The 17,732-nt window shown below is 37.4% G+C and overlaps 1 protein-coding gene and 1 pseudogene across 1 annotated transcript; both read right to left on the bottom strand.

The window, feature by feature from the left end:
* Positions 1-10,998: 10,998 nt before the first annotated feature.
* Positions 10,999-13,104, bottom strand: LOC113769530 (putative pentatricopeptide repeat-containing protein At5g37570). Its single transcript, XM_027313998.1, has 2 exons — positions 11,660-13,104; positions 10,999-11,167 (listed from the first exon to the last, which is right to left on the bottom strand). Exons 1-2 carry the CDS (start codon positions 12,844-12,846, stop codon positions 10,999-11,001), a joined length of 1,356 nt encoding a protein of 451 aa, XP_027169799.1. The 5' UTR covers positions 12,847-13,104.
* A 2,161-nt stretch (positions 13,105-15,265) lies between these two features.
* LOC113769520 lies at positions 15,266-16,890 on the bottom strand (annotated as a pseudogene).
* Positions 16,891-17,732: the final 842 nt, after the last annotated feature.

The raw sequence follows: 17,732 nt of genomic DNA, 5'->3' as shown, positions 1-17,732 counted from the left end.
GTTTTTAACTTATAATCACTAACTTATTATTATCACTTCTAATCATATAATATTTTCTCATCCAAAAGTCACTCTCACCTACCAAATTTGATCCTCACTCCGCACCAAATAATCACACTACGAAAAAAAACGTGAAAACCCTAATTCGCACTAACTTCAAAACGAAAAGTGAAACCCTACTTTCTATGTTCATTTGCACTTATTGTGGGGTGATTGAGTAGTAGGGCCATTATAAAGTAATAATTTCCAAATAAAATGACATTTTTAAGAAAAATATAAAGAATTTTACGGGTCCTCACATCACATGTCGGATACGACCCTACCGTTGTCATTCAATTTTCTCATTTTGGAGCGTTCTCCACACCTCCATGTGTTCCTACTTTCGAAGGTCATTTTCATGTGACACCTACTCTCTTACCTGAATTTGACTATATGGCAGATGTTGGATCGTCCTCTGTTAGGCCACATACGTCATTTGGGATGAATAATGAATTCAGTGATTTCTTAATCATATCTACTACTTTTTGGGGTCCTCAATGGATTTGTCACCAGTTTTCGAAATAAACACAAACACCGTCCCTCATCAAAATCCTTCCACTACATCTACAGATTTTTACTATTCGTGATGCGATCAGATTCCTGTGATGGACTCCTCCGATAATGATGAGAACGAACAAATGTCTGAAACACTACTTAGGAGATCCAAACGACTACAGCTATAGCAAGATCTGCCATACCGAAAAATGCATTGGAGATGCGGTTGCTCTACAACCCCATACGACAAGGGCAAAAGGCGTGTTAATGGATGATTACAATTTGTAGCATTCATGGGTAAGTTGTAGTTTCAAACAATGACAATATTTTTTACTTGACTATATTAGATATTTACGGTTGATGCTACATTATTTATTGTACCTTAAATTATTCGTAAAAGCAAAAAAACTTTCATAATAGGATGCAACGTCATAAATTTAAATTAATTTTTGTATTTGAATTTGGAATCCAAACCTCACTTTTCCCCATTCATCGATAGTTAATCGATATTTGATCATCGATTAATGGCGAAAACAAAATAGCATGTTTTTAGCATAATTTTTGCTTTAAAACATAATACATTCTAAAATTATTTTTGGATTTAGCATTGATAAATTAGGGTTTATAAATTAGGGTTTACTGTTTATGAATTAAGGTTTAGGGTTTATACAATAGGATTTAGGGTTTATAAATTAGGGTTTAGGGTTTATGGTTGATAATTAGAGTTCAGGATTTAGTTAAAAAAATTTTAAAAAAAATTGGTCATCGCCTAATCCACTTAAAGAAAAAGCTTCGCTGCATATCGTGGCATCCACTTAAAGAAAAAGCTTTGCCGCGTGCACTACAACATGCAGCAAGGCATCTTCATTTTTAAAAAAAATTCCCGTCTTTCATCCTAGACAAGTAAAAATTCCGTCCTAGTAAACTCTACATGCTACACACATCCCCCTACTAATTTGATAGTCCTATTGGGTAGTTAACTTTAATTTCCTACCCTTCAACCTTGGCTCCTGATAAGGCAACGACGTTATCAACTAGCATTACGTATAATTTTGTTTTAATGCACTGAAGGGATTTAAAAATAATTTTATTACCTGTGCACAGAAAGAAAAGATTGCTTTAAACTAAGACACTGGGTATTAGAGGTTCTGAATTTCAATATCCCTCTATCCCTCTTAAATTACACCCTGTCCCTGCTTTTTTGTTAAAAAAAAATCTATTTTTACAATCCTTTTATTATCACTATAATTATGAAAAACTGATTTTTATTGACATTCAAATTATAGAATTACAGGTTTTGAGATGTCCATCATTTCCCAGAAGTATTTGTAAGTCAGTTCACACGTCATGTCCTACCAAAGAAAAGCCTCATATTTCTTTTAGGCTAAATCCAAACAATACCAGTTGTTTTACTATGCCCACTTCGTCCTCAGAATTCCATCCCTGCTCGTGCCGTCTTGAATTCTAAGGTCCACAGTAACATGACACCCACTCCGTCCCTTCTTGCTCTCCTGATTATTGTTCCCCATTTCCTACCACCAAGTCCCGAAGTAGTAGGAATGGCCCATTGGCTTTAAAGGTTCCAGCCAAGCAAGAAGCAACTACACGCCTATATTTCTTCCCACAGAAAAAGAAAAACTACAACATTATTTCTTGATGCAGCAAATTAAATCATAGAGCAGCAGCATTACTAAAGAAATGGAGATTCAAAATGCAGTAAACAAGAGGAACAAGAAATATATGCGGAACCGGAACACGAGAACTAGCTTTTCAGCCAGATTGCCAGATGATGTTAGTTGGATCTTTGCAGAAAGCATCTGTGCAGTGAAGTACTCTAACAAGCCATTCTCAGACATTAGAGAGTCAATATTGGAGATGATCCAGAAGGTAAAAATTCAAACTTGGAGAGAAATGGAGGAGCTAATTTACTGTTACATTTTTCTCAACTCATCAGAGGTTCATACTGTCATCGAAGATGCTTTTCTCAGTTTGCTTTTTCTCTAGTCAAAGAACAAATAAGTCTTGTGCTTAGCTTCTTTCAACTCACAGCTTATCTTGATTTGCACCGTGTCACTGTAATTTCATTTTGCGTTTCCTTATCAATTCCTTTCACTGCTAAAAATTACATTATCAAACATGTAAAGTGAGATAATCTGTGACGGCCCCACCTCCCCTTAAGGCGAACCAAAGGGTTCGGCGGACCGCCTGCCCAGCTCTCGCCGGGACTACGGGGTCAAATCACTCCCACTTCTATAGCACGCATGATAGAAACCAAAGAAAACGAACGATTGGGAAACCTCCAAGTGAAAAGTAACTTACCGACCCATAATATAGTCGAAATCCTTGCCGAATTTTTTTTCCTTTTCACACCTGGATATTATACTCGTCCGAAACCTCAGTAATTTCATTAAACTCCAGGTAGCCATAAAGAATGAACACGTTCGAGCGGGGTAATACATGTACATGAGTAAACACTTTTATATATATATAAATACATGATTACAAAATTACAATTCAAAAGAGAGTTGTTGGATCGAAATACATTCAAGGTTTCTATTTATTGAGGAGCTATACAAAAGAATATATATCTAGCTCAACTCATGCTTCCAAACATCATTGTTCCCAAAAGATTTTCCTGTAAGGAAAACAAGGATAACAAAACGGGGTGAGCTATAAGCTCAATGAGATACCAAAAATAATAATAACAGTCAAGGATCAAGGAACTTCATGCTCAATTAATCACATAGGTGTACCAAATAAGGAGATATGTAAACAACTTAGATAGAAAGGATACAGATGGCTCTCAGGAGCCAATTTCCCGTTGCAGTACTTGATCCGACAACGTTGACCCTCCGTCAACTTTCAACTAAAGAAAACCAGTCCAGTAGAACACCGCTTTAACGCCGAATCCCGTTCACCATTCATACCCCCTTACCGGGCCCGAACGCCAAATAAAACAGGAATGGTAATACTCGAAATCAAGAGTCTCAATACTCAAAGATTCCATAAAAACAGGCACCCACGGATTGTCAATTTTCTTGACCAAGCCCTTGCATGGCTCGATTTAATTAACTCCCTATGAGGTTGAGCTCAGGTTTAACAGGACGATCGTGGACTCACTTCCAAACGATCGCATCACAAGTGCAAGTAACAAGTTCAAGTACATAACAAGTACAAGTAATAGATTCCAGTTTGTTCAGTACAGGCAAGAGAACGAGTGTGATAAAGTACACTCTCGTCTCATACAAGATAAACAGTCAGGGAAGATATTCAAATAGCAAGTTGCAAGTACAGAAAACCAGTTTAGCAATAACTCAGGGGAGTGGTACACTCACCGGATCAAACAAGGATAATTTCGAAAGTTTCCTTCCCAAGTGTGGCTTCACTCGTCGTTACCTCCTAGAACAATCAAGGCAAACACTTAAGACTCGACTCCAAGACCGAGTATGGAATTCGCAAGTGAGACTCGGTTACGAGCCATATGCCTAGTCAAAAGAACCATTAATGCAAAGCAAAGAGGTGACCTCGGAGTGAAAAAGTAACAATTAGTCTTAAAAGCATGAACAACCTCAAAGCCCTTCCTACAATGACTGACCAAATCCAAATTTGAAGTAGATAATGAAAGCAAGATCAATACTAGGAAAACAAATTTTTCCAGTTCTGCGCAACCTTATATGAAAAATCATATCTCAAGTTTTGTAAGTCCAAAATTAATAAAAGTTATACCGTTGAAAAATAAATTCAAAGGGATATAACTTTCCAGAAAACACTATGGTAAGATTCAGAATGTAAGTCAATCGAATTCAAGTCGCAAGTTGCTGCTTTGTCCAATGGAGGATAGAACAGGTACAAGATTTCAGTCATCTTTGAAAAATCACCATAAATTGGACAAATAGAAACAGGATCTGAAATTCACACGGTTTATAGCCCTATGAATCTAGTGTAAAACGCAACAAACGGAACTCAATTCTGACATTTCTACATCAAGATATAGCAAATCTCCCGAGACTGCACCGAAGCTCCTACAAACATTTGGACAGCACTTCCCCTTGTCTTTCTTTACTTTTCCAGCCATCAAGGCTTCTTTTGTTTTCCTCAATCACTCCCAAAGGCACACACAAAATAAGTTCATTCAATAGCCATTCAGTAAGCTCCAAGTAGTACAAGTACAATTCAAGCTAGGGAAAAGTCCGGAAATGCAAGTTAAGCTCAAAACCAGAAAAATAGTTTTTGACATCATTTTACGGTAATGGCACCAAAGACACTACGATTATCGGATGAAGGTGTAAGACCCACCGTTTCGAAGCTATGAGATAGGGTTACAATATTGCAGAAGGTCACTCAATCCCGTTTCGAGTGTAACCAGGTCAAAAATGCAAGATACTACACCAGAATCACAAAAACAGATTCACAGAACGCATTCTAGCGGAAACATCATAAATCAGGCTATCCAAGTCCAAATCCAGAAATTCCAAAACCAGATGAAAGCTAAGAAACAGGGATACATTTCATCAGAAGGCCTCAACAACCAATTCGGAAACATTCCTAACCAAAATAACCAATTACAGAAGAAATTCTCCAATTCGGGTAAAACCAGAACAGCAAGGGTAATTTCAACTTTTCTCAGGCTACGCTACTCCGATTGACCTGAAATTTTGTAGGAACCTCTAAAATATCATTCCCTACAACTTTCATGTTTTAATCCAAGGCTAATTCGGCCTCTAACTAGGAGCTACAAAACCGGGCAGAATGTAACTTCATAAACCCTAACTTTTCAATTTTTGGTCCAAAACAGAAATTGATTGCCATTATCCACTTTTTCCACCTCATAGAGTGCTTAAACATCATTTCCAATCATCATATATTGCCACACAATCATGTTCATATTAAAACAGAAAAATCCCCAAAAATTATAAAACTTCATCAATTCAACCACAAATCAAGAAATAATCCATAAAGTTGCATCTTATTCCACCACTAAGCATAAATTAAGCATCATTAGAGGGAGGAGAGTGGTTCTTCACAACTCACCTTAGAAACAAGAGAGAGAGAGCAATAGGTCCTCTTAGCTTTCCAAATAACTCCACAAATCAACTCACTAACACTAATTGAAGAGGTTTTATGGAGAAATTGCAAGTTTCAATGGTTGGTTGGATGGATTTGAGCTAAATGGAAGCAAAACTTGAAGAGTTTCTTTCTTTCTTTTTGAGAGAGAGAGCCGGCCAAAGAGGAGAGAAAAATGGTGAATTTTTGGTTAATTTTGTGATTTATTTGGTCAATTAGAAAAAGGTGAATAGTGGTCTTAGGTAAGAACCAATCTCATGGTGACACTTGTCACCTCATTTATGACTTGCCTAACTTTTGTCTCTCTTATACCAATCCACTTAACATCCTCTACTTATCTCTTAACACCCGGTAAATTAAATCCAGTATCCAAAACTTAACCTAATTGACCGAATTTTTTCGAACTTTTCGCACTAGTGGGTCCCACGTCCGGTATACGCTCTTAATTTCTCAAAACCTATTTGATGCTAGAAAAATAACTTGAAAACTCTATTTGCTCATAAAAATTATCTAGAAAATTTTTCTAATAAAGAAAATGCATAAAAGGCGTGCAAAATAAAGTAAAGCCTAGAAAATAAGAAAATTTACGGGCTCTCACATAATCAGCATTGAGAGGCCCAGTAAGTGATATCTCTCCACCAAAGGTATAAGCTAACAAAACCTCGCCTGATATTGGCATTTCCCTACTTTTTTGATGTCTTTAAATATCCCTATAAATTACTGAAGATCTCTAACAGGGATATTGAACAGGAAGTAAGTGGAAACACTTCCTGAATAGGAAAATGGTCTAGGTATCCCTTTTTTTTGGTTTTAACTCTTAATGACGATGGTAGACTTCAAATTCTTCTAGTGCAAGAAAAAACAAGCATTATATTACATTGATAAACTGAATATGCAGACTAACATAAGCAAACCGACAAAGTCATGCAGATTATCCAGGTTAAGCATGTATTCACTTACGATATGCTCTCGAGTTCGATAATGATCAGCATAAATTCTCCTGTTTACACCAAATCTGTGACGGCCCCACCTCCCCCTAAGGCGAACCAGAGGGTTCGGCGGACCGCCTGCCCAGCTCTCGCTGGGACTCAGTCAGTCACTACAGTCCTCAAATAAATTACAATATAAATCTCAAATAGTACATCGAATTCTCCAATAATTACATGTCATAAGCGAAGCGGAAACAATTCCCCAAACTATACATAAAATGATTCCAAATCCAAACGGTACAAGATATAAGCCATCCAACCACGTGAATAAGTACTACAAGCCTTCCTTCGCCACGAGCCCTGTGGAGGGGAATAAAATATTTTTGGGGTGAGCTAGAAGCTCAGTGAGTAACCAATAAAATCAGTAATCAAATATATTTAACAATAATGCATTTTGATGATGTCATGATTCCAAGATCAAATGTACGTATTTTTGCTCTGGTGAGCCAGTGAAATCATTGCACTTACAACGCTCAAATAGATCAGATAACAGATAAACAGGAATGAGGAGCCATCGTGCTCCAAATAACTAGTAAACAGATAGTGGAGACGTTGGATCTAAGCACACGAATTCCCAAGAACTCATTTGAGTCAAATCATGTTATGGACTCACATCCGCGCACACATGATATGTAATTGAGTAACAATGCAAGAAAACATTCAAAAGTAACTTTGTAATAGTTTTGGAGATCACTCACCAACCACGGCTCATGAACCTCATCCATCATGGACAATTTCCTCGATCAAGTCCAAGGCCTTCAACTCAAAGTCAAAGCCATCAAATGCTTTCAAAGATCGGACAGCATTTCCCCTACATTTCCTTACTTTTCCATCCTACAAGCAACACCATTTCATCTCAAATCAATCACATACACATCATAGACTATCAAATACACCTTTCGGCACAATATCCATAACTGAAGCTACACTTATCGGATTGAAACGAATCTTATGGCGTTTCGAAGCCAAGACATAAACCTACATTTCTTATGAAGACCTCCAAAGCCAAATCATGCAATATCATGGTCAAAAATGGGAAACTCCACGAAAACAGAAATCTGGGCGCGAAACAGGGTTCATGGACAGTCAAGGGTATTTCGGTCATATTACATGTTACAGTGCTCGGATCAAGCTGAAATTTTTTAGGTAACTAGTTAACACCATTTACTACAACTTTCATGTTTTAACCTAAGCCTGATTCGGCTTCTAACATGCCCAAATATATCCGGCCAGAACAGGGAAAATGTAAACCCTAAACCTGGAATTTCCGCACAAAACTGAAATTTTCTGCAAATAACCGCAATTAACGCACAAGAGAGATATTTAACACACTTTAGAGCCATCAATCCAAAGCCAACCATAATCATCATATGAAAACAGAAAAATCCCAAAAAAATCAGAAATTTAACTAACTTCACTTTAATCCATGAAATCTTCCATAAAATCACCTCTTAAGCCAACACAAGTCACTACTAAACCATTATTAAGAACAAAGAAAGGATTGCTGGACATGATACCTTGAAATCTCAAGAAAGGTGATGGCTTAGTCCTTTCCCTTCTCTAATCACTCCACCACTACCTTCAATCTTCCTAGGCAAGTGACTTTTTTGGAGGAATTGGCAATTCTATCGGTTAGAATTCAAGATTGGAGTAAGAAATTGGAGTGAAAGATGAAGGTTTTTCTCTCTCTCTTGCTCTCCAAGTTTCGGCCATGAGAAGGAAGAAATGGCTTGGTTTTTTGTCAAATTTTGGTTTTAGTAAAGTTGAGGTAAGATGGTCAAAAGTCCAACTTTAAATAAGAAGGTGACACATGTCACCTTTTGATTTTAAAACTTATCTTTTTGTCTCTCTAATACTAATCCATATAGGCAACATCTAATTACCTCTTAGCACCTTGTAAAATAATAATACTTAATACAAAACTCCAACAAGTTGTCAAAAATATATTGCATTTACCGCACTAGCGGGTCCCACGTCCAGAATACACTGTAAAATTAACGTGGACTAACCTATATCAAAGAAATGATTTGAAAACTATATTTACTTATAAAAATGTATAGGAAATTAATATATTGAAGAAAGGCATAAAATTATAGACAAGGAAACAAAATAATGTCTCGAAAATATATAAAAAATTTTGGATTCTCACACTCATTCTTTCGGGGCGTCACAAAATGAAATCACTTTTAAATGATGTAGGACATGGTTAAGATCATTCCAAGATTCTGCACCTACACTAGGAATTGGAGCTTCACAGAATGGTTCCATTTCTAATCTAAAATGGCTTTTTTTAATTTTTTTCCACATAAATATTTTTGTAAGGAAAGACGGTCCGAGAGCTGGAAGTACTAAATTCCTGATACTTTAGCACAAGTTTACCACAGGTAGTGCCCCTTTTGGCTTTATATTGGTACCAAAATTCCACCTGCACTCACCAAGTCACCTTACACCCCAAAGGCACAAAGGATAGACATAACTAGTAGCAAAGACGCATGCTACACACATAAACACAAATAACTACAGCATACTCCAACCCGCTGACACCAAACTTACTAAATACCCTATAGTAAATTTTGTTTTATAACAGCCTGCAGACCAAGCGTCTACAACCAGCAACAAAGGCAGACATCCTATTATCAAGCTTAATACCTGTCATTTTCATCCATAGAGGAAACAAAAAAGTTTTCCACAAAAACAACAAAGCTAGCTACAAGCAGAAGATAGTAATAATTTCTTTAGGTGACAACTATTATTTGCTATCATTGATCTGTCCTTCATGCTTCGTGAAAGAAATGATCAGATGGATGTACCAGTTTGGAGTTCTCATTTCTTGTTTCTGCAGATGGAGCACATCTCTCATGTTTTCAGTCAATGCATTTTGAGCAATCTCAGAAGCTTGTCTACAGAATTTTGATTGATTCAGCGTGAGGCACAACTCCAGCACATTCTGAAATGCAGGTAGGAAACAACTCTATTATAGGAAAAGAAAATTATTATACAGATTAAAGATTTTCGAAGTGAATAGTCTATACGCAGTAGTAATAGTGCCAGAATACTTGGTTTTTTCACCAACTCAACATAAATTGCTAAAATCTTTACACTAATCATACATCAGATAGTCAAATCTAGTACTTATAGCAGTGCTTCAACACTCATACTTCTACCCAATTAATGCGTATGTGGACTATTAAAATTAAAAAGAGTGTCAAACAGAAAGCATACAATTTTTAATTTTAAAAAGAGTGTCAAACAAAAAGCATACAATCTTTAATTTTAAGCAGATACCTAGTATCAAATATGCACCAACTCATAGTTTAGTGGACTCATACAAAAAAAATTTAATTAAAAAAATAAAAACTTTCTTTTATTTGTTGTCTCCTTTCTTCAGTAGAATTCTGTAAGACCTATATGTGAGCAGGTGTATAAATAGCAACTTAAAATTGCCCAAATATTATGAGTGACTTATATGAAGTTTCAATTTGCCTACTATGACTTATACATGTTATCACTTAATTAAGTTCACAAGTATGTATCATCTCTAATAAAGATTGAAGAAATTAGAAACTTCCAAAGTGTGCCAAAAACTATGCAACTCACCACTATCATTGTCTGTACTTTTCATTCCAGTAAAAAGATCAAAATAGGTTAGCTGTTCTACTGTCCTAAAACTCCCCTCTCCTTCAACCCAAAAGGAGGCTGCAGCATTTGAAAATGGAAATTCCAAGATTAACAAAATCAAAACCTTGATGAATGCATTTCTGAGGAAGTGGTCTACCTTCCAGAAATCTGTTAACTATGCATTCCATGCTTTCTTGGGTTTTACATCCATCAACTCATAATTTCATATTAACATCAGAGTATCAAGGCTTGCCACCATGAATTAAAGCAAAAATGATTAAGAAACAATAGTAAAGAATGTTAACTCTGGGTCACTAAATGCAATGGCAGCCATAACGGTAGTCAGCTGCATTTACTTTGCATATTTGACATTATCTGCAACTTCATAAAGCTAAATGAGCAACCCTCACAGATTGACAAGATTGCCTGCTCAGATTAATCATGTCAGAAAACATAACCTAGTCAATATTCACAAATTGTATGTCCCTTCCTGATCAGAGTGTTAATATCCAAACCCCAGCAGAACAAACCTCAGGTGTCCTCAAGAATCCTAGCAGCCCGCAATTTTAAACTCAGTATTGAGCTTTTGAGGGCGTCTGATGAATGAAGAACTCAGTCCCAAGCTTCTTTCTAGAAAAGCTAATGTCTTTATACCAAGATTTTCTGCTTCATAATCAACTACAACTAGCTTTCTTCCTCAATATTGAGCTTCTGCCGGTGTCTGATGATTAAAGACCTTAGTCCCAGTCTTCTTTGTAGAAAAAGTAACTTCAATAAACCAAGATTTTCTACTTCATATCCAACTACAACGGGGAATTTTCTTGAGTCCTTTCTCCCTAATTTTGAGCCTCAAAAGTGAAACGTCCATCCATTTATTTGCAGCAGCATAGATGTCTGATAACAATACATAATTCCCGGCATTTAAGGGCTCAAGCTCAATAAGTCTACATGCTACCTCCTCTCTAGGGGTGTTTCGCGAATCGAGCCGCTCGCGAGCCGATCGCGAGTGGCTCGAATACGAGCTCGACTCGAGCTCGTCAATATCGAGCTCGAGCTAATTAAGTCGATCTCGAGCTCGAGCTCGAGCTCAAAAACATTAACCTCGTTGGCTCGCGAGCTCAATTATATATTTTATTTTTTATTTTAATAGTAAAATTACATATATATCCCTAATATTTTATTATTTGTTAAAAAAATTATTGTTTTATTCATTTTTTTTAAAAAAATTATTTTTATTTTTTAAAAATAAAATAATAATAATAATTTTTTTTTATTTTTTAAGATCGAGCTCGAGCTCGAGCTCAACTCGAATTTGACTCGAGCTCGAGCTCGAGCTCGAGCTTGATATTTTGAGCTCGTCGAGCTCGAGCTCGAGTTCGAGCTTCACAAAATTAACTCGAGCTCGGCTCGATTAGTCAAAACTCGACTCGAGCTCGGCTCATTTGCATCCCTACTCCTCCCCCAATTCAAGGTCACAATGAAGCTTGCAAGCACCAAGAAGTGCACCCCAAGCACCAGCATGGGGCTTTACGGGCATTGACTTAAGAATGTCGTAAGCATCTTTTAGCTTTCCTGATCGACCAAGAAGGTCAATGAGGCATGCATACTGATCCGGAGAAGGCTCAAGAGAGAATTCATTAACCATAGAGTCAAAATAATAGCAACCTTCCTCAATGAGACCAGCATGACTGCAAGCTGTTAGAATTACCGTAAAGGCTGTAGTATCAGGCACAAGTCCTTCCTTTAGCATCCTTTCAAACAGTGCCATAGCCTGTGGACCACTCCCATGAATGGATAGGCCCTGTATCATTGAGCAGTATGAGATCACATCACGCGTAGGCATTTGCTCAAACAAGGTTGATGCTCTGTCCATGTTCCCACACTTGGCATTCATATCTACGAGAGCTGCAGCGACTTGAACACACTTGAGATCAAATGAGCTTTGATGCATATAAGAATCAATTGTTTTTGCCAATTCCAAACAACCCAATTGGGAACAAGCAGACATCAAGCTCACCATAGTGAACTCATCCTGTTTGATGCCCCTACATTGCATCCTACAAAACATCTGTATCGCCTCGCTGGGCTGTCCATTCCGAGCATACCCGGATATCAATGCAGACCAGGATACAATATCTTTTTCATCTGATTGCTCGAATAACATCCTTGCAGACATCATGTCACCGGCCTTGGCATACCCATCAATCATAGTGGTATAGGAAATAGCATTCTTCTCGGGCATCTCATTGAATAATTCCCTAGCACTCCTCAAATCACCGAATCTAACAAAGCCACTAATCATCGCATTCCAGGATACTAAATTCCTATTAGTCATTTCATCAAACAAGTTCTTCGCCTCCAATGCCTCTCCGACATTCAGATAGCCAACAAGCATAGCCGTCCAAGAAACTTCGTTTCTAAAGGGCATAATATCAAACATCTTCCGGGAGCACTCAATCTCCCTGCACTTGCCATAGAAGTCAACTAAGCTGGAACCCACATATACATCAGTTTCAATACCACACCTTACTATTGACCCGCGGAGAACCCGCCCTTCCCTCAACGCCCAAACATTAGCACACTTGTTGATCAAAGGCGGGAAAGTATACTCATCCGGGCTTGCATTTGTAGACTTTTTCATCCAACTGAAAAGAGAAAATGAATTGACCAAAGAGGAATGTCTACAGTAGCCCTTGAGCAGGGTGTTCCAGAGATAAATATTGGGCTGAGTGACGCATTCGAAGACAGTGGTAGGGTAGGAGAGGTCGGAAGAGAGAGCGATGCAGAGGGAGAGAAATTGGGTAATCAAGAAGGGATCCTGCTCGCAGCCCTTGGGGATGATGTGAGGATGCACTTGCTCCAGGCTTCGGATGGTCTTGAACCATTTTAAAAGTGACAAGATTGATGCCGTATAAGCAGATGATAATGTTGATGGTAAGGGGTCGAGACAAGCGGATGAGTATCGGCGGATCAAATTCATATGAGCATCGGTTGTGACTTTGTGGGTTTCAGGATCCTAATTGCATAATCCGAAATTGGGGAAAAATAGAGCTCGAAAGAGCGGGAGAAGATGAGGAAGGAAGGAAAGGGAATTGCAGAGAATAGAGAGAGAGAGAGAGCGAGAGCGAGAGAGAAGGAAAAGAAATCTGTTATTAACTTTCTTAAATGATTCCTCCCGCCAATGAACTTTATGCAAATAGGATGAATTAGGACTAGGGCCTGACAACCGTTCAGAAACTTTTCATGGCCAAGATGTGATGACCCATCATCAACGGCCAAAACGAAGTCACGTCGCAAAGTTATATTAGTCGAAGAAGACGGCGTCGTTTTATTGAGTGGCAATTTAAAAAATAAAAATTTTGGAAACGGATGGAGCATCATCGTCAAACGCGTTTGCATACAACAAATTTATCCCGCCGAAATTATTAATGAAAAGTTCATTTTTATCAGAAAATCCCCATTTCACTTTCCCCCTTTCCCCGTTGTCTGCTAATGCAAAAAATCACTCCACAAAAGAACTGCTATTTCACTCCACAAAATCACTCCCCGTTGTCAGCTAATTTCCAAAACAACTGCTTGAATTCCTCCTAAAGAAGACCCACGGTGTTTTTTGGAGGAGGAGAAACTGCATAATCCAAGGCCCTGGGCTATTGCAATAGTTGGAGATTTCAGATTTAATCGAGGCCAACTAGTGGCACAAGATCAACGAATCCGTTGAATGGCAAGATGGGATCTTTTACACTCTCTGCGCTGCCTATGCCCTTGTCTCCTCTATTTGCCCTTGTAATGTGTATCCGCAACATTGATACTCTTTATTTCTTTACATTTTTTTTTAATTCATTGGGATCAAAATTTTCTGGGATTTTCGAGTTAATTTCTTATTTTAGTGAGTCTTGAAGTTTCACATTAGTTTTCATGGGATGGATTGAAGAAATTTTGGAGCTTTGTTTATTTCGAGCTGGGTAGCTCAGCTGAGCAGTTAAAAGTGTTGAAATTATGCTTCTAAAAAAGTTATCTTTTTTATTTTTCTTCTTTAGGTTGCAAGCTTAGTTAGTTTGCGTACAACATATATATCAGTTTGTACACATAAAATAACAACATGTAAATGCTATTAAATCAAGAGATCACCATAATGTGTACCAACTAAAATACACCGTGTACCAGAATAATAACATGATGTCAAAACTAAACAACGGGTGATAAATAATTGTAACTTGTGTGATTTAAAAAATAAATATGAGCAAATAACCCTTTTGAGGAGGTTCGTTGTTTCAAGAGAAAAGAACTGGTAATTTCTCTGTAATGTCTCCTAGTGGAATAGCACAGGCTTCTGCAAAAGAACTTATTGATTCCATTGTCGAAACTGTTGTTAGGATTTTTGGTTAGATATGAGTACCTCTCTTTTCTTTAATTTAATGCCTGTAATTACTTCACTACTTTCTGAACAAATCATTATGATTGGAGAGAACCATGTTATTGTTGGAGAGCTTCTTGAAACAAAAGCTGCCCAGCGGGTTGACTTGAATACACCCAAATCCATAGTTGGAGATTCCAATTGGAACCCTAATCCTGAGGCATCACATGATACTGGTGGTTATGGCATTGGCTTCTCGCTGACTGTTTTACAGATAGGTCTCTTATGCTTGTGATTTTTTTGTTAAGGTTGAATTTCTTACTTTGGTGAAGTGCTTCTGCAATCTTTGCAAGAGCAAAGTTTGTATCTCATCTTCATTTGTCTTGACTGAATAGTATTTGCCATCAAATTGGAGTTAGTTGCAGTTCATCTGCTTCTCATCTCTCCTCGCCTATGTAGAGTTTGTTTTTATTCGCAATTTGCATCATGAAAAAATCAATTGGACCATGCGGTCTTGCATAACTTAAGGCCAGTACATGAGTCATGAAAAGTGTGTGATTTTTAAAAGTTCTTAACTCATAATCTAGTGGAGGAATAAAATTCAGGCAGTTTTATTTTAAATCTGTACAAAACTTCTATTGCAACCACAATTTTACAGTCTTATATAGATAATTTTACCATTGAATGCCTATAAGGCATTATATTTGTCACTGGTATCAAACTCCACAGTCCTCTTTCTCGGTGTCTTCCACATACTTCCCTTCAATCTTGACACTCTTGTACCACTTAGCACAGGCCATGTAGACTGCCAAATTTATTATGGTTAGACTAGCCAAGAGGAAGTAAAACCTGTCTAAATGACCGTTGTTAAGGTTTATTGGGATCCAACCAGGCATGTCATCTTTGGCAGATATTCTCATGACCATGCTCAATAGAAAATACTGCTAACATAGTTTCCTAGGGAAATCGAGGTCATGCAAAGTGCATTGCCAAAGCTTTTAAGTCCATCAGGAGCTTGATCGTTAAAGAACTCCAGTTGGCCTACGTACATGAAAACTTCTGAAGCACCTATTAAAGCATATTGAGGGACCTGCCAGACGATGCTCAATGAGCTTGAGCCTTCACAGTTTGTGCAATCTATTCTAGCATATTTTCGCCTATAATTCTCCACAGTTCCTGCCGAAAGCATTGCCATTACTGCTATTACGAATCCAATCCCCATCCTTTGAAGCTCTATGAGCCCTTTGGAATCTTTAGTCTCAGTGAGGTCTTTAGCACCACTCTTCTTAATCCTGATTACTATTGGATCGAGGACTCTCCTGTAGAAAAATATGACAACTGCCATGCTCAATATGTCAAAGTTAGACATGCTCGCAGGAGGGATCTCGAAGTTCCACATCTTTGTCTTCATGGCTGCACCTTGCTCAACAAATATGGATGCCATCTGAGTAAATACCACTGAATAAATTATAATGCATAGCCAAATTGGCAGTAGTCTCAGTATGCACTTAACTTCTTCAACTTGAGAAATAGGGCATAGACGCCACCAGTTATAATATCCCTGTTTCTCGTTGAAATCTCTTGAAGCAATGAATGCAGTTGTATCCAAGAACCTGTGGTACACAAGGTAATCCTGACTTATGATTTGATCAAACAAATTCTATAAAGCTAGGAGCAGACTTGTAGTTAGATTGGCTTCTATTGGGCATCAAAAGCTTTTAGAACTTACTTGAAACCATAGGTGTGGAGCATCTTTCTCGAACCAGTTACAGAACTTTCCTTTCCTTCAACTTCAAATAATTCATCATCACTTTGTGGCCCCTCCACTCTCTAGTTCCTTATTGCTGCTACTATTACTTGGGTAAACCTGGAAATAGGATTTCCATAGGGGCTGAAATGCCTGTATCTTATGGTGCCTACGAGGAAGAGTACCAATGCTGCCAAGGCAGATGCAGTAGATGCCCAAAACCCTATTACCCACATTCCTGAATTCTCATAGTAGCCCAAAATGATGTTGAAACCTGCATGTCTATTTGTTTAATGTCCTTTCTGACCCAATCAATGGTAAGCTACGATTTGTTGATGTCTAATTGTTTAAACTGTTTAAGCTTTTCTTTGATTGAAATGACTAAAATATACTTTCCTTTACTAATTGCAACAATCTTAATTTGTGGTTTTACTCTAATTGGAAATAATTTCACGTGATAATTAGCTGCATAAGTAACTCATAAGGGGTGATTTATATGCTGCAGTGATTCAATTTTGGAATGGCCAACCACTGAAGATGCTGAATATTCCATAAAATTGTCCATGTGTTTGAGCACTAAACATAGTTACCTGATGATTTTTAAAAGCATGATCGATTGTGAGAAATTCTTATTTGTGAGATATTCTTATTTGCCTGAAAATTTCATCCTACACAATTTTCTCATTATCATATTTTGTTCACATGAAAGTTAAAATTTCGTGATGGAATACTCAGTTAATTGGGCATGAATGGAATATAGGTGACCATAAATGTCTCTGTAGACACCAAATTTTTGGTTTTTTTTATTTATTTACTATTCATTTTTATTTGGTCTATTTTTGTCACAATTAGTTTCATTTTTTAGTTTTTTAGCCATTTTTAGCGTAGAATTTCTCAAAGGGAAAAGAAAAGTGTTCAAAAAATATGTTTTAGTTGTTTTGGATTTAGTTTCATTATTTAAAAAATGAAAAGAAAAATGAAAAATGAAAAATGAATGAAAAAGATTGAAAATGGTAACTTTATTATTTTTTTTAGTTTGTTTATTTTGATTAAAATTGTTGTTTTATTATTATTTAGTTTTACTATTATTTTTGAAGTAAAACAGTCGCATGCAAGCTGCATTTTTTTGCAGCTTTGCAAGGAAGGACTCAGGGAGCCCTTAGCTGCAATATGGAAAGAGGACTGAGTTGTTTTAGGGTTGGAAGTTCCCATATAAATAGCAAAAGGAGGGACAGCCGCAAGGGGGGGAGAGATTAAGAGAGGACGAAAAATACAAAGGGGGAGACGGCCGAAAGTTTGAAGGGAGAAAAATCTGAACCAAAGTCCGACGGGGAAGATTGATGGCAAAAGAAAAACAGTGAGAAATTGACGGGGGGGCTAAACTAGAGAGAGTAGGGAGAGTTTTTCTTACGGTGAGGGAAAGAAA

Source organism: Coffea eugenioides, chromosome 1 (genome assembly GCF_003713205.1).
Source record: "Coffea eugenioides isolate CCC68of chromosome 1, Ceug_1.0, whole genome shotgun sequence".
NCBI lineage: Eukaryota > Viridiplantae > Streptophyta > Magnoliopsida > Gentianales > Rubiaceae > Coffea > Coffea eugenioides.
This window is presented reverse-complemented; position numbering and strand designations above follow the sequence as displayed.